This window comes from Salvia hispanica, chromosome 4 (assembly GCF_023119035.1).
Source record: "Salvia hispanica cultivar TCC Black 2014 chromosome 4, UniMelb_Shisp_WGS_1.0, whole genome shotgun sequence".
NCBI lineage: Eukaryota > Viridiplantae > Streptophyta > Magnoliopsida > Lamiales > Lamiaceae > Salvia > Salvia hispanica.
In genome coordinates, this window is record NC_062968.1 from 2950198 (window position 1) to 2969884 (window position 19687).

The following is a 19687-nucleotide window of genomic DNA, read 5'->3' on the forward strand; positions in this document are numbered from 1 at the left end:
TGATTATTCGATGACGCTAAGTAATCTATTACGCTTTTAGGCCGACTTTTTAAACAGCATTGAAGCGTAAATCGCGTCCATTTTTAGAGCCAATTTGGCAAAGTTTATTAAAGTTGATTACATTTATCTAAACACAAAAGAAGGTTGATTAGTAATGATTAGACAAATCTTGAGCATTTCAAAAATCTAGTGGTCCGTTTTGTAAAATAAAGCATACAGCATAATTACATCAACCTTTTAATCATGGACAACTCAAAAAGTTAAAAAACCAAAAACTTTTATTTGAATAAAGACAGCGGTTGGAAGTGTACAAGAGCCACACTTATATAAAACCTCATATTTGATTTATTGAGTGTAAATGACGTTTTTTGAAATATAATTTTTGATAAAATCATTGATAAATTCCTAAAGTAATTCATACAAGCACTAAAAGATTGGGCAAATTTGATAGATACAACCACCAATATATTTATACTGGACAAATAATAGAACTCTAGAACATACGAGAGAATATAACCAGCACTATATATTCAACACCAAAATTGTTTAATTTTACAAAACCTTAATTTTCTTTTGTTGATCAGCAAACTAATGCATCTGCGGCAAATGCGAGCACTCCATCTTTTATACTTGATGAAATGATTAGAATTATGTACCTGCTAAAGTAACAAAAATTAGACTCCAGTTAGAGAACATGGTCTGCCAAAAGAAATATCCTCCAGTAAACATGGTAAAAGCTCTTATCAAAATCTTGCTAATGCTTTGAAAATTCCTTCATACATATTGACAACTCTTGGTCAACACTTAGTGGTGTGTAACAGAATGTTATTCAATCATAAGAGTAAATAACAAAAACTCTAAATGAAAATTGCCTTATAAGATTCTATATGCAAAAATTATAGAATTTCCAAGAAGATGCTAGCTATTATGTAACTGTCATTCAGTCATCCACATAAAAAATAAATACTTTAACAGTAACAGAGAGCAAAGGTTTAGATCACCTCTAAACATTACCTTGAATTATGGAGACTGGATATTGTGCAAGCAGTAGGACTGTTAGAATCACGAGCAGTTAGTAAAAGCCATTACAGACTTCGCAACAATTGTTTCGCCAGCTCCAAAAGGGAAGCGGCCCAATTCCTAGAACATTTTTTATATACTAGAATGAACTTTTTTCCAACCTGCCACATATTTGAACACTAAATTCAGTTTATTAACATGTTTCATTTCCAAATCCAGAAAGTAAAATGCAATATATTAATATGAGAGAATCCAACAAGCAATCTTACCATGGTTAGGTCATTTCTTTGGAGTCTTAAAGCGCTAGGAGTGAGCAATCTGATACGTATTCTGTCATACATTTTCTTCATTCACATGTAGTATACAAAGGGGTGATTTGTGCCTATTACTGCCTTTCATATTTCTTTGCTAAATCTTTCAGCAGTAACCTCTGCCGAAAATCCAGATACTTGTCTACGCTAGTTCCTGCCCATTGCCGGCAAAAGGATTCATCAGTTGGGACAAATGAGCTCAAAGGGAATGGCCCTTTCGGAGCTTTCTTCAACGAAACCAGGAAGCGATGACGAGGTCTGATCCGTTGGTCCAAAGACAAGCTAAGGTATGTTGGATATTTGGTCAGAGAATGGACTTCATTCTGAAGTTCGTTGACCAAATACTTGTATTTAGGCTTCAGATTTGCCTCCAGTGAAAGTGAGAATACCTGAAGGTTATTAGGCAACTGTTTCAGGCATAAAAGATATACTACTAAATCACAATTATGCTAAAGCAAACACAATTACCAAATGCATAAACCAAATCAACTACACTAGGGAAGCAAGGTGACCTGTGTAAGGCTGGTTAATACTTTCAGTATCTCTGAATTTTGCATTCCAATACTTCGTAAGAAATTGATTCTGGGGAGCAAGCCATCTTCAATGCTGTAGTGGAGGAGTTGAGGATGCTTGGTGACCATCTTCACGATACTCTGTCTAGGAGCATCCAACTCTTTCATAAGAAAATCAAGCCGTGTTTTCCATGTACTATCTATCCGTTGAACCAGGATTTGAGGACTTAACTGCACAACCTTACTGATGTCTTTCTCCTGGATTCCTATCTCATCTTTCAAATACTTGACTGTGGGTTTTAAGGAATTTTCGACACTGTAAGAGAACAATGAGGGAGTGGCAGCAATTATTTGCCCTATTCGAGACGATGGAATGCCCAAGCTACATAAAAAGGCAACATGAGCCTTTAGATTGTTTTCCACAGTGTACTGCAATATTTGAGGCTGTCTCAAAATTATCTTTTGAATATCTCTATGCTTAACACCGATACTCAACAAGTATTCCAATCTTTCCTCAGCTGATTCAACATTTATCTGTAGAGAAGGCATGTGCCTCTCATACATCTGGAGGAAGTGGCGTTCCTTGAGTCCGAAACTGCTCAAGTAATTGAGAAGGGGAAAATATCTTTCGTCTAAGTCTAGCTCCTCTGACAAATGACCAAATCTGTTCTTAGCGGAACTTTCTACTTCCTGCAACAATCAGAGTATTTTAACGAGGCCTAAGTTTGATATTGATATGAGATAGCTAGCTAGGGAGGCATAATACCTTAACTTTGGAATTCAATGTTGAAGAAACACCATCTCCATCTATTTTTTCCGCAGTATATTTGACATTCCTCGCAACAGACTTTCTTGGCCGTTTTGCAAGATTGCGTGCGGGGCTGGACGATTCCAAATCCCAATTTTTCCCTATGTGCCTGGTTCTGCCTGTTTATGAAATATTTCCATAAAATGATCTATTGCTATCACAGTAGAGCTGTTTTGCTTAGTTTTGAACTACCTTGTCCATTGAGAGTTTCATTTTTCAACTTTAACCTCTGTCTATCAGTCTCAGAAATTTCAATATCTCCAAATTCATCCTGCCAAAAACCCCCAAAACATTAACTTGACAAAACATTTCAACCATGAATGAAAAACACCTTGCACCAAAATAATGAATAGTTTATCAAAATTAAATGTGACAATTGAACTGATTATTACTTGAATTTAATGATCCAATTCTACAATTTACCAAAACACACACACAGTGAAATGGAAGAAATCATAGAAATGAGAAAAAAAATACATACATCGGACGACCAATTGTCATCCTCCTCATCGCGGAGTTCATCGGAATTAGCGGCGCGGGCATCGTCATCGGTGTCGTAGGGCGAGAGGGGGTGGCCGTGCCTGGAGCGGCGGTTGGACTTCAAAATCTTAGGATTGGAATGCGAGGAGGCGACTCGGGTAGCGTAGGTGAGTCTTGGAGCGGGGGATTGGAGGAGGGAGGCGGCGAGGTAGAGGAGAGAAGAGGCGTGGGACAGGGAGCGGTGGTTGAGCGCGGCAGTGGAGAGGGATGAAATAGCCATGGTTGGCTGAATTTAAGAGTGACTGGAGAATATGCTGGTGAGTATGCTCTAAAACCCTAGAGAGATTTTAGGTGAAAAGGTTGGGACCGTACAATCCAAACCTTATCTTCATGTTTGTGGTAATCCAATTTCCATTGTTTTCTCTGGTTTCGCTCCTTTTTACGTGCTTCTCTTAATCTCGCTCCAAATTTTAAAAATATCTCATAGTTTTACACTATGAAATAGGTTTAAATAGAGTAAATTGGATTTTGTTTAAATACTCTCACTGTCCCTATGCACTTTCTATTTCTATTCGTCTCATAAAAAATATGGATACTTCTATTTGTGAGTCCCCAACTCATTACCAATTTACATCAATTTATTTATAATTTATATTATTATGATCCCATTGTTATAATTTATTAAGCACTAATAATAATGTGAATCTCATTATTCACTAACATTATTTTAACTATTATCTTCTTATTTCTCTTACTTTAACAATTGTGCATTAATTCTCGTGTCATTTCAATTGTCCATATATTTATGGAACCGATGGAGTATCAATTTTTATCATGTAAATAAAATTTGGTTAAGTAATACCAAGTTCGAATCGTGTTGTGTGGTAGTAATGTTCAGGTTTGTATGCGCCTCTCACTTGTGACAGCTAATTCTTTCCCTTTACGAAAATACATCTCCATAAAAAATTAGGTGGCGGCGGCTTCTGTATCCTCCTGCAACGGTTATTGACATTAAAGAATTCAGAATCGTCTAAAATTAAGAAAATTTCCGAAGGTGAACGCAAGGAATCATCTCTCTAGTCCAAAATTAACAAAATAAAAAGTTTTCAATTTGGGACGTTATATCCATTATCCACATTGGACCAGAAGAACAAATTCGATGAATTTCGTTAATAAGCCAAGACTGAATTAGGCTTTAGGTCGTTAACGAATTGACATGCACAAACATTTTCGTATTTGGGCCGAATTGAAGGCAGAGGTGGTAGGCCCATAGGCTAAGGAGTTAGTAAAACTAATTAACCCTTGATTCGCATCTGAAACATTGAAGCTTCCAACTGTGGCATCAGATTTTGATCGATTGTTGAAGAAGCTCACCGCCAAATCGCACCTATGAACACTGAAATTACGTCGGCGGCCAAGCCGGAGTACCCGGTCATTGATCGCAATCCTCCATTCACTAAGACCGTCTCCAATTTCAACACCCTCGACTACCTCCGCCTCTCCACCATCACCGGCGTCTCCGTCGTCGTCGGCTACCTCTCCGGTAACAATTTATCCTCCACGACTATTAATTACCTCCGAATCGAGTGCGTAGCTGTTTGACGAGTCTAATTTTTGATTGAATTTATGGATTAGGGATCAAGCCTGGGATTCGTGGACCGTCGATGGTGACGGGCGGTCTGATTGGAGTGATGGGAGGGTTTATGTACGCCTACCAAAATTCATGCGGCAGGCTCATGGGATTTTTCCCCAATGAAGGCGAGGTTGCCAAGTACAAGAAGAAGTGATCGAATTTTTCTAGGGTTTCTGCCTAATGAAAGATAATTCCTCTTTCTCATTATATTTCGAGGTTTTGTAAGAATGCCGACGCAACTTGTATGTTGTTCTTAATAATTAAGAGGTGGTTGCTGAAACTTGGAATTGCTTGTATTCGGATTGCTGCTTGGTGAATTTAACTGACATTTCCAATGCTGAATATTACATGTTTTCTTGTTATGTTTCAAAAATGCTGCCAATTTTACTGATCAGTGTTCTTTTAGTTGTTGGGGGTTTGCAATATCTTCATGACAGTACCTGTATTTTTCATGTCATTTATATAAATGTTCATGATTTGTGCTGTTACAACTTTTGCTAATTGAGGATTAACCTTAGATGGTATTGAGAAATTGTCTGGATGAATGTGTGTCTTGTTTTTTATTGCTGTGTGCATTTGCTTTGTACTTTGACTTCAAAGGTCTAACATTGTTATGATTGTTTCTCTTGAAGATTTGGCTTACTACGTCGAAGAAACTAATACTATTAGAAATTGTAGTTATATGTGAAGACTATTTCTGTTTCCAAGTAGCTGTATAAAATGCAAGATGGTAAATGCTTTTTTGTAATTTGTAGGATATTAGTCCCAATATAGTACATAGGCTGAGAGAGGTTGTATAGTTATAATAGGAATGAAGTTGTTTCTCCAAATTACTAGTTGGGATTATGTGACTGATGTTGAGATAGTGATGATATAGTCCTTGTGTGTGTGTGTGTGTGTGTTGATATCTCTTGCTATTTGCATTTCTGAGCAGTGATGGACTAGTTTCACAGGGTCCATTCTACAAAATTTTCTGATTTTCAAGCGATAGAAGGCTCAGCTCGGTTTGTATCCTTGTTATATCATATTGGTTACTGATCATCCACTATACTATCAACCCCATGATTTTAGTAGAACAATAGTTGAAAAAGGGATTGCTTCTACTTGAGAAAGATTGCATTTGGCAACATGACTTAACAGTAACCTTGTTTGTGACTTTGTGCATATCTACGGGGAATGTTCAAACACCCCTTTCTTGGATGTGCCTAAAGTTTATGTAAAAACATAGTTCGTCTTGTCATTTGAGTACTCTGCTTAGAATCTGACCAAGATAAGAATATTGAGTGTCGCTGAGTCAGTGAATACAGAGTCTGAAACTGGGAGGCTCTCAGCTTATCAAATGGATGTTTCCATTCTTCTGTCTGAAAAATGTAAGCATAAGAGCTAGAGTTCTTCAGTGTAGGTATAAACACATGGAGTGAACTGAGTTTAGAAACTACATGCCCACTAGTACCATTACCAGAATTCTAGTAGAGACGAGTCGGGTTAATAAAGGCTTGACTCTTACGGAGCTATTTGACTAAGGTTAAGCTCTGAAGAGGGATGTGTTGTTCAAGGAGAAGGGAGAGAACTGGTTTGAGGGACATTGTGTATCAGCTTCTTACTAACTAAGCTGGTTTGTATGCATTCACATTTTGTATCAGAGCTTAACTTGAGATAAGACTGAATCAAGCAAAGCTGACACAAGTTTCCTATAGCAACAATATATCCTCTCCCTCTCCTTGTTCTTCAACCACTACATATGTTGATGTAATTAAACATTGTTTTCAGACATTTAATGCTCAATTAACTTGAGGTAAAAGTCGTTCATGCATTTGTTTTCAAACATTGAATGCTCGATTAGTGACATTGAAACATGTGGGATAGAAACAAATATTATACCATCAATTTAGTTATAACTAATCTTACGCCACGTAAAAGGGATAACTGCCTTAAAAGTCACAAACTTTTGCTAAATTTCGGTTTTTCCCACGAAGTATGAAATTGGCGTATAATGTCACGAACTTTGCCGGGTTGCTTGTATCTCCCATTTTGACCCGACCCTATGGTTTTCAGATGAAAATTAGCATACGTGGCAAGCCTGGAAGCTGACATGGAGATCGCCGGAAAATCCATAAAACGACGTCGTTTTCTACAACTAAAACGACGCAGTTTTATGTATAAACAAACCCACTGCAGGTTGCAAAAAAATTTCGGCTGAATGGGTGGTGCCGCCGCCGGAGGAGGTTGCAAAAAGTGTGGTGAGGGAGGGTGAAGCTTTGAGGGAGGAGAGATCGAGCAGGAGATTTTACAAAGATTTGGGTTTGATGAATCCCGTCTCGCCGCCCGAGCTGCCTCTGCCACCAGCGGAGGAAGCTCCGCTACCGGAATTCGAAGAAAGTGAGAAACGGAGCTGGGAAAAGGAAGACAAGTAGAAGACAAATTAATAAACGTGTGAAACACAGAAATCTCATCGCGACGACGACGCCACCGCCATCGCCACCGCCACTACCTCCGTCGCCGGCACAGAAATGCAGTAAGGGTGAGAGAAGACGCAGCGGCGTATTCAACAAAAGTCTTCGGTGATGGTGGAGTCGGGCCGGGATCGGATTCCCGGGGTTGCCGGCGGCAATAAGGAAGAGGAGGAAGAGAGTACACGTAGGGATGAGGAGTGATGGAGGATGATAAGACACGTCATCTCAAAATTGGCATCCACGTCATCCACTCAATGCACACTTGGCAGCCATGTCAGCTTAAAAAGACACATCATCTGAATTCATAGTCGGAAAACCAGTCATGGGAAAACGGCAACCGATCATAAAGTTCGTGACATTATACGCCAATTTTATAGTTCGTGAGAAAACCCGAAATTTGGCAAAAGTTTGTGACTTTTAAGGCAGTTATCCCCCACATAAAATGGATTTTATTTAAATCCAAGTTAAATTATTCTTAATAGTCATCATTTGATAATGCCCAATGATGTTTTACTAAGGGGTGTTTGGTTTATGCAATTCAATCTCATAACTTAATCATAGATGGATAGTTATATGATAATTAGTCATAACCAATCTCATTCTAATAAATAATCTCACAATTTAATTCTATATTATATCTAGCTAGCTATTATTTTATCTAGGAAATCGAACACCACCTAAAAGTAGTAGAGTATTTTTCTCTTCTACTTCCTCCGTCCGCCATTAGGAGTCTCATTCTTTGGCGTCCCACTTGTATATATTAGTTTTAAATGAAATGTAAGTGAAATGAATTAGTGGAATGTGAGACCCTATTACTCCTAGTATTTATGGTAAAAATGAACCGGGACTCCTATTCGCAGACGGACTAAAATGAAAAAGCGAGACTCCTATTTATAGACTGAGTACTTATTTTCCTTTATCCAGGAAACCGAACACCACCAAACACAACATTGTTTAGAGCAAACATCAAAGACATGCTTTCGTGTACGGATTGAATAATTGAGAAAATATTAAATTTTGTGATTTCATATTTCATTTTAAAATTCAACAAAACAATATGACTTAAATGATTATTTATCCTTTCTATTATTATTAAAAGTTCCCAGAGAAATAAACATTTCATTTTACTGTACACAAACTACCTCGTGTTTATAGCCTTGGAGGTGGGCAGAGCATAAAAATACTTTAAACTTGCAACAACAATATTCACGTAACAGAAGATGGGAGAAAAATAAAAGTAAACTTGGATTTCCGTATAGATTCAGCCCACCATTTACAATTTCATAGATTGGATTATTTTGGCGTCGTCCACCCTCACCATCCAACCCTTCCTCCCTTTTGTGCTCACCTGCTCGCCCGATTCCAACACCGAGGTCAAGGCTAATCGAACTGCCACTGTCATGCGCCCTCATCTTGGATGTTCCTGCATATGGCGCAGTCCCAGCAAGTTCATGACTGCTGTTTCGTGCAATTGGGACATCATGGTTGTGCTTCCCCTCATACGTTGTTATAACAGCTTTCGGGTCATGAGATGCCCTCTCCACATGCTTCCTCACTGGGCATCCTGCATTCGTGCACTTGTAGTAGCTCCTGGATCACAAACCAACACACACGACGAGTGCAAAACAGGTCAACAACCGTCAACCTAAATCAGGTTCATACAATAAGAAAGACAGTCACCAGATACAAAATCAGTCTTTCCGGTTTCAAGCCAAAAGAGGAATCAACTCGGGTTTCTTGTTTGGGAGATTAATGAATTTTGTGGGGTTTTTTTTTCTTCTTCTGGGAATTAGATTTGTACATTGAAAGAGAAAATTAGTTAATGACAGTATACACAAGCAAATTTAAGTATAGGCAGAACAATCTGCCTCAGCAAATGGGGAGAAAGATCTTTATCTTTCCTTGTACTACCACTTTCTGTATTCATATTATTCATTTATAGAAGAATATTTCCTTGTACCACTTTTTATATTTCAATCAGAAAGTATCAATGTTTTTAAACCAATCTAGAAGATGCATTAATGTTTTACTTACCTAGGATTGGGGTTTCCTCGGACAACTTTCTGGCCATACTTGCGCCAGCGATATCCATCATCCAGTATATCAACCTCACTCACAGTTTGAACCACAACTCGTGGTTCACGAATGGGTTTAACAACTGGTGTAACATCAATACCATCCTCCATTTTTCTGCTCAGATTGGTCAACAACATAACTCATAAAAAAATAGTAAACAGTTAAACTACATCAATACCATCAATACATTGGAAATTTTACAAAACTACATACCTCCGTTTTAAGTAAGGATCATCATCTTCAGCATCATCATTTTGGCCCTGAAACTGTGAGCCAGAACCATCTAATCCATCCTCATTTGTTTGCAGAGGTGACAACATGGGAGAACCATTTTGCTCCATATTATTGGTGTTCATCTTGTCTTCAACAACAGTAAAAAAAAATTGCATAAATGCTAGCCATATAACCTTCTTCCATATGTGATCTTATGGAATAACTAATTTTAGCTGAGCAGTGAAATTTGAAAATTGGAGCTCGCATATTTGAGGAAAGTTCAATATGGCTTACTAATTACGCAAGTTGTGAAGGCACACACAAGCATAATATGTAGGGGAGAAACAAATCTAGATGACACTACCAATTCATGGTAAAAAGTTAAACTTACTTACAGTTTGAAACCCAAGAAATCAACTACATAAATCTCAACTAAGAATATATCTAACATTTCCAAACGTATGTTACAGCTTAATTCCCAGACATTGACATCCTTGGTGACTGATGAAATACAATTAAGCAAAATGTCAACATAATTGATCAGAGAATTTAATTGCATTGCACAGAAGAAAATAATTGAATGATAATTAACAGAGTTAGGCCAGTTACCCTCCTTGTCCGATTTATCCTCTTGAATGGACGTAAGACCCCCAGGATTGTGCCGACGTGCACTCTGAGGTTTCAGATGATCATGTGAACCCTTGTACACAATTTCTGTAATATGTCCACTTGGAGACCGTTCAAATATTTTTTTCACCTCACAGTTAGGGTAGGTACATTTGTAGTAACTTCGTGGAAACTCGCTTCCTTTAACCAGTTTCTGCCCATATTTTCTCCAGTTATACCCATCTTCTGATGTTCTATCAGCTGAGACTGACGAGCTGCTATCTTTATGCTCAGAAACTGAAGCTTGTGTACCTGTATTGGACTGAGCTCCTTGCTTTGATTCATCAATACTATCATACACAGATGAATCCTGTCGAGCTACTCCAAGACATTGTGGTGCTGAAGAAGAGGGTATAGCAGACTGAGAATATCGCTGATCTTGATGATTGACTAGTCCGTTTCGATTAATTCCTGCAGGAATCTTTTCCCAGAAAAGGTATTCAATGAGATATAACTGCTTAAATATTCGCATGAAACAATAATTCAACACTTGCACCCATTAAAGTTGGATATGAAGACTGAATAATTAGAAGGTCAGTCAGAACTAATTGATCCTAAAAAATAGATCCTCAATGTATAACCTTTTTTGACCATGTTCCAAACAATCATTCATATATGTTTGCGCACAAGTTACGTAAAAAATACTAATCTCTAATCCGTCAAAATATGGAAAAACTAACAAGGTACTGAAATCTATCAAAAGTTCTACCAGCTTATTGTTTGATGACAAGTTGCTACATAAGATTCCTAGATGATGACACAATATTGTTTAATTGAACACTGGACATGCAAACCGATTCTACTATTTTGCAGAAATTAATTTGACAGAACAAAACATATTTAACAAATCATTCTGCGACCCATTCAATTGTTTGAGCCCACACAACTTATTTGAAAACCATACCAAAATGAGAATAATCTTAAAGACCAAAAGGAAAGTTTTGGGACATTACCGACATCGCTGCAGACGATAATCCTGATGTGGTACTAACTCCAGTGTGAAACCTAAACTCGAAATCACTGGAAGTTCTTTCCTCTACAGCATTACCACTGGCGAAATTTTTCTCTAATAGAATTGCAGCATTACCACCAGATGCTTGCATCAACTGAGGCTTGAAAAAGGAACCTGTGGTGGGAGAAGGCTCAGCCTGCAAAGTAACAGGTAGTAGTTCAAGTAAATGAAGTTTTCCTATGCACTAGCTGTATCAGATCTCCACAGAAATAAAAAGAAATTTGATGTCAAGACACCTTAAATGTTCTTGTTTTCAAAATCACAACAGCAAAATAAAACAATTAACTGCACTTCACATGAATCGATGCAAATGCACCCCATGATAATTATGTGGGGTTTGATGCCACAGATAAGCTCAAGGATTCTAATAAAACAGCAGAAAATTTCCAAGCACCACTAAGCACAGGAAGATTCCATTTGTCAAGAAACAACACAGGGACTCCAAAACCTTTCTCTTTAAAATTCTACTCACACCTTCGATCAGTGACAAGCTTCTTTATCTACTTGTTATCTCACACCAATTGACAGTACAAAATGTGAACGGATATGACTCTAATATAAGGAATGGTTTCATATTCCCCTTCTGAGTGGCCATTCCTCTTTATTCTAATGTCTTTCCAATTCCAGGCTCCATTAGCTCAAAAGATTCATATTTCCAGGTCTCCACAAAGGGTTTAAAGTTGCTAAAGATAGTTCCATCTAGAAACCATTATAATACACCCTAATGCGAGCATCAGAATCCATGGGACCCGAAACACACACAACGGGACACATATATTACTCACTCAACAATAAATATTCTCAAATGAGCACTCAACGGGGAAAGACAATAATATTTTTCAACGACACCATGATGATGAGAAACGAACCAACGTCAAATCAATAATGAAATCCACCCACTAAATTCACAATTAATTCCCCGGAAAACATGCTTCCGCGTCAGCATAACACTTCCCGAAACTGTGCATTCTTCGGCGGAATTATTTATGACGGAGCGGTTAATAACCTAAATTAGGGAAACTGAGGCAGAATTCAATTTTATTCCACATATAAACCAGCATTAAACTCAGTTCCGGATCCGAATCTGGATATTTCAAGCTAAACCAGTGCAATTCACTCAATGATTCAGTTTTAAAAAAAAATAGGGGTAAAAAAATGGAAAGACCTTAATGTTGGAGAGGAGAACGGGTGACTCGAGGAAGGACGTCGGACTGAGGCCGGGAGGAATAGTGATGGAAGTAGACCTAGAGATCGGGAGCTTCGCAGGCGACATGAGGCGGTACCTAGCTCCGTTGGTGGATCCGCCGACATCGGTCACGTGATCGTGAGCTGAGGTCACGTGAGGTGGAACATTCTCCGAGAGCTGAGAGTGGGGGTGGGAGTACTGAGGCAGTGAGTGATGGCGGTCTTCCATTGAAGAAGGAAACGAGAAATTAATTACAGAGAGAGAGAGAGAGAGAAATGAAGGTATTTGTGAGGAAGAGAGATGGGGGAAAGAGGGGAGGGGAGGGGAGGGGTAGGATGGTAATTTCAGATTGGGATGCTGAGAAATGACCGTTCAATTTCGACGTTGTTGACTTTATAGATTCGGATCTGGCTTCCTATTGGCTACTCGCTTCTTATCCAGTTCTTTTTTACTTTATTTTACATTAACCCCGTTTTGCACATAATTATTAAAGCTTTTGTTTTTTTGTCTTCTTCCTCTGCCAAAAGAGGGGTAAAATCTTGCCGATAGATTCAGGCGTCAATCATTCAATCCCTATTTTGTTTTTATTTCATTTATATTTGTACCAAAGAATCAAATTTTAATTTGTTTTTCCTTTTTCAATTGCTTGATTTTTTGAGATATGGTGGAATTAAAATAGAAAATCTGGGTGTGTCATCAAAAGCAAAAAAAATTGAAGAATGGAAAAGGCGAATCAGAAAATTGTTTGGTTGGGGATAGAAAAGAAGAAAGAGAGAGAGAGAGAGAGATTAGGGATTGGATATGATTAATAAAGAGTAGGACCACAGGCAATCATAGCAGCAAAATTAATTCTTCTTCCCCATTATTCAATTTCCCCACATTATGATTCACAACACAACTGGAATCAGGAATCAGCAGCGGTGAATCCACATATATATGGAGGGAGTAAATAGTGGTAGTATCATTGTTTACACATAAAAAAACTAACCAAATAAAGAGGATATGCCAGTATGCCTTGATAAGAATAGAGGAGTGGCCAGCTCTTTCTCTGCCTTGGCCTCTCTCCATGGAACATGGCTAGAATGGTAATTATATCTTCAAGGAATTGAAGCCCTACAAACAACCAAAACCAGTAGATGGGAGACCGGAAACGAGTTAGCTTACCTTCATGAGTCGTGCAACCGTGAGGCTAAGTAAATGACTGAACAATCTATAGTCCTAACAAGATCAGCATTACATACATACTCCTCAATAATTCCATCCTAGGAAACTATCACTAACCATCAATCAACAATGTGATTCGAAATAGAGCTGCGAAAGGAAAGCACATTTCTCCACCGGGAGAACTACTAGCAGAAACGACCTGCTCGTAGCAGCAAATTTGAATATGTAAGGAGTTGATAGGTATGTCTCCATCTGCAGCTCAACAGAGCCAGAGAGAAAACATGGAGAGTAGCCACTTCCTAGTTTCCATGGCAGAAATTGATTAACTAATATATATAAATCAATTCAATCAAACAGGAGCAAGGCTAACAAAGGGATGGCGCAATATCCCATCAGGAACATTGGAGCTCCCGTTTGGACTTGGGATCGGCTAAGAAATGCATGATCAACATGATACAAGTCATATTAATCAAAACATCTGAACCATGAACCATGGACATTGGTTCAAACAATATTTCAAGAGTTCCTTGGTCATTCATTAACAACTAAAGAAAAAACCAGATTTGGTCATCATGCCAAAAATCTCGGTAATAAAAATGGCAGAAATGCCTTCCATGTATCAGAATTCTATTCAGACACATGCATAGAGACCACCTAAAGTTTTTGAACCTACATATCACTGTGGATAGTACACTGGTGGGTATTGAGATGGTACATCATATCCACCATAACCTACGGCCCTGTTATAATAACCAGGTTGTGCAAGTGTTTCTGGAGTATAGGCATTGGATGCTGATGGATTTAGGTTCCCCGAGTAGCCTAAAGGGGCTCCCGGCAATCCACACAAATCTGCAGATGCACCCACATATGGGGAAGCAACCACCAGAGATCCTGGCATGCCATACGCTCCAGAAGATGAACCAAGGTATGAAGCAGCAGGATCTGGCAACAAGCCGCCTACCCTCATCATAGAAGATGGGTGTGGTGGGCGAAAACCTGGATTGCCATTAAATTTCCTTTTAAATGGTGATGGAGCAGCTGCTGGTTTTATTCGCTTGTTCCCATTCCCATTATGTTTCTGTTGCTTTGGTGGCACTGGCAGCTGAAGTTTGGGTACAGGGGCTGCAGCAGGTCTTTTTCTGTCAGCCTTCTCCTTCTCCAACTTCTTGATCCGCATCAACATTTCATCTTTTGGGTACTGTGATTCCAATCCATGCTCCTCGACGCACTTAATCACTGACTTCAATGCACTAATTTCTTTCATTGCTGCATCATTCTACAGAGGAACATGATGAAGTAAGTATTCCCCATATACTGCAGCCCAAATCTCTTACAGTCAGCAATAACAATCTCTAGCAAATAAGATATTTAATGAGCTATAATATCCCTTCTAACAACATTGACTAACTAGTGATATTTGTTTAACTAAAGCACTTCAGCAATGATTCTTGTAGAACCATAAACATCAGAAGTCGATAAGCTAATGAATGTGTATTTGACAGGGAGTTTTAGTTTTATACTAGAAATTAACAAACTAGTGAAAATTATTGACTAATTCATTATTTTAGGCCTGATCTTTAATAGAATCGGAAGTCAAAAAGCTAATGAAGCTATTTGACATATATTCTTAATAAGTTCAAGAAACAGACAGAATGGCTTCCAATTCAAAAGCGGGGATAAACACACTGACTGAAAAAAGCTACTACTAAGTATCACCAGGTTGACAAATCTCCTTCAGAGTTCAGATTACCATAAATACTAAGTTTATGATTGCAACCCAATCAACTTTGAAACGCAACAACAATAAGAGGGGCACCCTCTCAATACCAGGTAAATGAAGAAAAAATTAACAGTATTACCAATGACTGACGAGAACTCTTCCCATTCCTACGCACTTTCTGGGCAAATTTATTTGAATTCATCACGTATGCTTGCAGTAAGGGCACTGGGGGGTATTCATCAGTTAGCTCAAACTCAAAAACGAATTTGAGTGCTATAAGTTGTTTGCCCTTACTGACAAGCTTCCGTACAACATCTGTTGGAAACCATAATTTTGTCACTCACACTAAAATTCGAACTAGATGTGCATGAAATATAAGAGCACAGAAAATCAACTGTTTTAGTTTCAAAATATATTAAAAATGCAGAATGAGGCTATTCTGAATGCATAGGCATCATTACCAGCTCAAGCCTCAACTTTTAAGCGATGGAGGCTCTGTTTGTGAGCATAAAGCTAAAGATCACATCTTTTATATTTCTTGTGTCCAATACCATGGTCCATGAGAAGATGACTTCATCATCATATCCTAGATTGATTAAAATTTGAACAGTCTGGTAGGATCAAGTTATCATGGGGGTATTTCAAATCCGAATCAGGCTGTAATTTGAGTATTTATGTAGAGATCTCTAGAAATCTATCTTAGTCATAATCGAGTAGGCCACAAATTTTCTCTACCTCAAGCTTTGAATACCTAAAAAGAATCTTCACTTGACTCCAAATTCAGTCACAAGCTTATGATACCGTTGTCTGATTCCTTAAACTTAATAAACAGTCCAATTAACGGTCCATACTAGTTAAACTTCCCCAATAAACATGCATTCGACAATCAGTTTGTCGTGATGTTAGATGAGGTCATCCAAACGGAGCATTTGACATTGGTATGTGATGGTCATAACTAAAAATTTCTTTTACCTCAGCATATTATATCCAATAACCAAGTTCTCAAGATGTTACAATGCATCCAAGAAGCCAAGATTGATATAATGTAAACTAAGCTAACTATGCAAAAAAACACATTAATAACCACACAAGCTAATACAAACTTACCAGAAATTTTACTCTCGAGGCGGAGAACTCGACACAAGTCTACAGTTTGTCGATACCTAGCGCTCATAACGACATAATCAACTAGCTCATCGGCATCAAATTCACGATCAATCAACAGATTATAAGAAGCCAAGAGCTGCAAATAACCCAACCTCTCCAAACCCCAGTCCTCCTTCCCTTCTTCATCCCCTTCGCTATTCAATGCCGCCATCTTCACCTTCCACTCCGCCGCGACGGCTGCAGCCCGCTCCCTAACCTCCGCTCCCATCTCCACCCCAGCCCTCATCAACTCCTCCAACAACACCACGCAAGCCGTCCTCAGCCTAGACCCCGACTTCACCTTGTCGTCCCAAAACCCCACGAGCGTGTCCAAAACCATCGATCCCGCGTCCGGCGCGTGCTTGAACGCGTCGACCAACTCAACCCTAATCGCGGCCCTTTGCTTGGGACGTTCGATTACGTACTTGCGCAAACCGAGCGCGTCCATTTTCTCGCACAGAGACTTCAGCTCGGGCCGCGCCGGCAACAGCTCCGACGATGAGGGGTTTTTCTTCTTTTCGGGTTCGAATTTAGCGGATTCGAGCGCTTGGAGGGCGGCCAATTTGTGGAGGATCTCGGATTGTTGGGCGGAGAAATAGGAATCGAGATCAGTCCATGCGAAATTGAAGGAGGAGAGGGAAGAGGAATGCGATTCCAATTGATCGAATGCTTTTTTTAAGGTCTGCTTCTTCTCGTCGACGAGGCTGAGCGCCTCTTGGATCGATTTTACAGTCGTCAACGCCATGGTGTTTAGAACTGCGGATTGTCGATTGGATAATCAGCGGGCACGCAGATTTCTGAATAGCATTTATTGATAACGGATTAAAGAGAGACGAACAGAGGAATTGAATGAACGAGGACGACGATGCAACCTACACAAAAGGTGTGTTCGTTTCACAGAAAATTAGTACTCCTACTAATATTTTATTAATTAAAATCTATTTTAATAGTAATAAATTCAGTAGTAGAAGTATAAAAAATCTCTAACGGCCTGTGATTTTTTTATCTCCAATTCATCACACTGCATCCATTAATTCCAAATTTTGTTAAAAATCAAAGGCAATGAATGTAAACAACCCTTCTAATCTCGATCCAAATTGACAAGAAAGTTTCATATAGTTTTGTCAACAAAAGAGTTTCAACGGCAGAAAATTTCGTAATTAGTTCTCAATTTGTTAGAGCATCCACAGCGGTGAAGAGGCGTCTGCTTGTCCATCCGTGCCGCTGAGCACCGGCTCGTCCATCCGTGCCGCTGAGCAGCACACGTGGTGTCGCCTTATTCGACAACGGCTATGCCAACCTTATTTAATTTTTTTTTCAATGTGAAATTAATTTAAAAAAATGTTTTTTTTAAAAAAATATTTTTCCACTTCCCAAAAAAATATATCCGTTTTCTCCCCACTTTTAATTTATTTTTCAATTTTTTTTCCCCAAAATTCACATTTTCATCTATAAATACCCCCACTTCAACACAAAAAAAATCATATTCTCATCTATTCTATCATCATCTACATTCTCTCATCTTTTTTCCTCATACTCTCTCATCTAAATTCCCACCACACTACACAATGTCCGGCTCCGGCGATCACCCCTCCGGCAATCGCGGTTGGAACCACGATTGGTTCGACTCCGAGGCCGGATTTAGTCCGAAAATGCAATTTACGGCCCCTCCTCAAACCCAAGGTTCGCAATTTTCGGGTGGCTACCGTCCTTACCCGGTGCACGACCAAAATGCCTCCGGGTTCGGGTGGGCACCCGAACCCGGATCGGGAGGGAGCAGCAGCTCTACTCCGACTCCTACTTCTATTCCTACTCCTACTCCTCACTGTTCGTGGCACCCGCACCCCGTACACTCCGGGTGATATGATGTTCAAAGCCTACTTGGCAGTCTCCGAAGATCCGGACGTTGGCACGAACCAAACCGGGGATACGTATTGGTGGCGCATCACTCGCCTTTACAATGAAACCCGACCGGGGGGAACCATCCCTCCCAATGAGAGTATGGTGCGCAATTGCGTCTACAGATGCAACTTAGCAATCGATAAGTTCCAGGGGTACTTCCAACAGGAAGAGCGCGTGGCGGGGAGCGGCACGAGCGAGCTCGATATCATCAGTGCCGCCTTGGCGACCTACCAAAGCTTGGAGATGATACCGTTCAAGTACCTCGATTGTTGCCAGGAGGGGCGCCGACATCCGAAGTATGTGGGCGGCATAGTAGCATCCTCCTCTAGCTCCTCTAGCAAACGGTCGAGGTCGGTAGCCATATACGACGGCGCCTCCAATGATGTGGCTACCCAGCTTGCCGGAACTAACTTGGGTAGCCCCGACGCTGGCCCGAGCAGTTCCCGTCGGCCGCAAGGAAGGAAGAAGGCGACGGCTACCCGCCGTCGCGCCCCGACTCCAGCCGCTCCCACTCCCTTTGTGCCTCCTCCACCCCCAAACAACTCGTTGTGGACCCTCTTGGGTCAACTCTATTTGAACGATACGTCTAAGATGACTCCGGATCAACTTGCAACACATGAGCAAATGATCCGGGGTCTCAAGAGGCAATTGGGGTTAGAGGACTAGTCTTCCACGTGTGTAATTTTTAATCTGTAGGATTTTAATTATGTATTTTTTTATTTTCTAGGATTTTAATTATGTATTTTTTATTTTTTAGTATTTTAATTATGTAATTTTTATTTTTTAATGTATTTTTATAATGTAGAAATGTTTTTAATAATTGGAGTATTTAAATTGAATAATAGAATGGTGGGACCCTTGAGCTTGTCCTTAGCTAAGAGCACGGATGTGGGTGTTGTGCTCTTAGCTAAGGATAAGGAGTAAAAGTGTGTCCGGGCCCACTTCCGTGCTCTTAGCTAAGAGCACGAGCTAAGAGCACGGATGGGGATGCTCTTAGATCACATGCTCCGATGAGTGGTCAATCGGCCTCTTGTGATCCACGCCAACATTGTCGATGGCATGGAAGCATTTCCTTTGAGCATCAACAAGCGAATTGACGGTATTAATAGGAGACGAAAGTAATTGACACGTTTCTTCTTCGACATCTCCAAAGACCATGAAACGTTCATGGATACTCGAAAAGAGATATCTTCAAGTTAGTGCTATATCATGAATTTGAGAATGTACGATGTAACAACGGAAGTTGAAATGATCATCGAAACGAGTTCTATCAAATTGTTCAACGCTACCCGAAGTTCACCGACGATACTGAATTGGTAAAATTGGGATTTAATGAAGTTCGCCAACCCATGTCAAATGTCATCTAACTGAGTGAGAGTCGTCCA

The 19687-nt window shown here is 39.6% G+C and overlaps 4 protein-coding genes across 8 annotated transcripts; 1 reads left to right on the forward strand and 3 right to left on the reverse strand.

Moving 5' to 3' along the window:
• Nucleotides 1-422: 422 nt before the first annotated feature.
• LOC125223631 (transcription termination factor MTERF9, chloroplastic) lies at nucleotides 423-3571 on the reverse strand. 5 transcript variants are annotated; one of them, XM_048126869.1, is made up of 7 exons: nucleotides 3133-3571; nucleotides 2844-2922; nucleotides 2610-2770; nucleotides 1844-2533; nucleotides 1290-1720; nucleotides 1015-1053; nucleotides 423-656 (listed from the first exon to the last, which is right to left on the reverse strand). In XM_048126869.1, the coding sequence occupies exons 1-5, from the start codon at nucleotides 3409-3411 to the stop codon at nucleotides 1406-1408; spliced, it is 1524 nt and encodes a 507-aa protein (XP_047982826.1). In that variant the 5' UTR covers nucleotides 3412-3571; the 3' UTR covers nucleotides 423-656; nucleotides 1015-1053; nucleotides 1290-1405. The 5 variants fall into 5 exon arrangements, with proteins under 5 accessions (XP_047982826.1, XP_047982827.1, XP_047982823.1 ...); XM_048126870.1 differs by having other exon boundaries at nucleotides 423-659; XM_048126866.1 differs by having other exon boundaries at nucleotides 1015-1181.
• An 820-nt stretch (nucleotides 3572-4391) lies between these two features.
• Nucleotides 4392-5106, forward strand: LOC125185690. Its single transcript, XM_048082269.1, has 2 exons — nucleotides 4392-4674; nucleotides 4767-5106. The coding sequence occupies exons 1-2, from the start codon at nucleotides 4521-4523 to the stop codon at nucleotides 4916-4918; spliced, it is 306 nt and encodes a 101-aa protein (XP_047938226.1). The 5' UTR covers nucleotides 4392-4520; the 3' UTR covers nucleotides 4919-5106.
• Nucleotides 5107-7460: 2354 nt separating this feature from the next.
• LOC125217907 (probable WRKY transcription factor 20) lies at nucleotides 7461-12691 on the reverse strand. Its single transcript, XM_048119477.1, has 7 exons — nucleotides 12350-12691; nucleotides 11126-11320; nucleotides 10116-10593; nucleotides 9507-9654; nucleotides 9252-9407; nucleotides 8461-8807; nucleotides 7461-7495 (listed from the first exon to the last, which is right to left on the reverse strand). The coding sequence occupies exons 1-7, from the start codon at nucleotides 12596-12598 to the stop codon at nucleotides 7461-7463; spliced, it is 1608 nt and encodes a 535-aa protein (XP_047975434.1). The 5' UTR covers nucleotides 12599-12691.
• Nucleotides 12692-13911: 1220 nt separating this feature from the next.
• LOC125218459 (truncated FRIGIDA-like protein 1) lies at nucleotides 13912-17298 on the reverse strand. The gene is made up of 3 exons (XM_048120130.1): nucleotides 16362-17298; nucleotides 15394-15569; nucleotides 13912-14810 (listed from the first exon to the last, which is right to left on the reverse strand). The coding sequence occupies exons 1-3, from the start codon at nucleotides 17143-17145 to the stop codon at nucleotides 14211-14213; spliced, it is 1560 nt and encodes a 519-aa protein (XP_047976087.1). The 5' UTR covers nucleotides 17146-17298; the 3' UTR covers nucleotides 13912-14210.
• Nucleotides 17299-19687: the final 2389 nt, after the last annotated feature.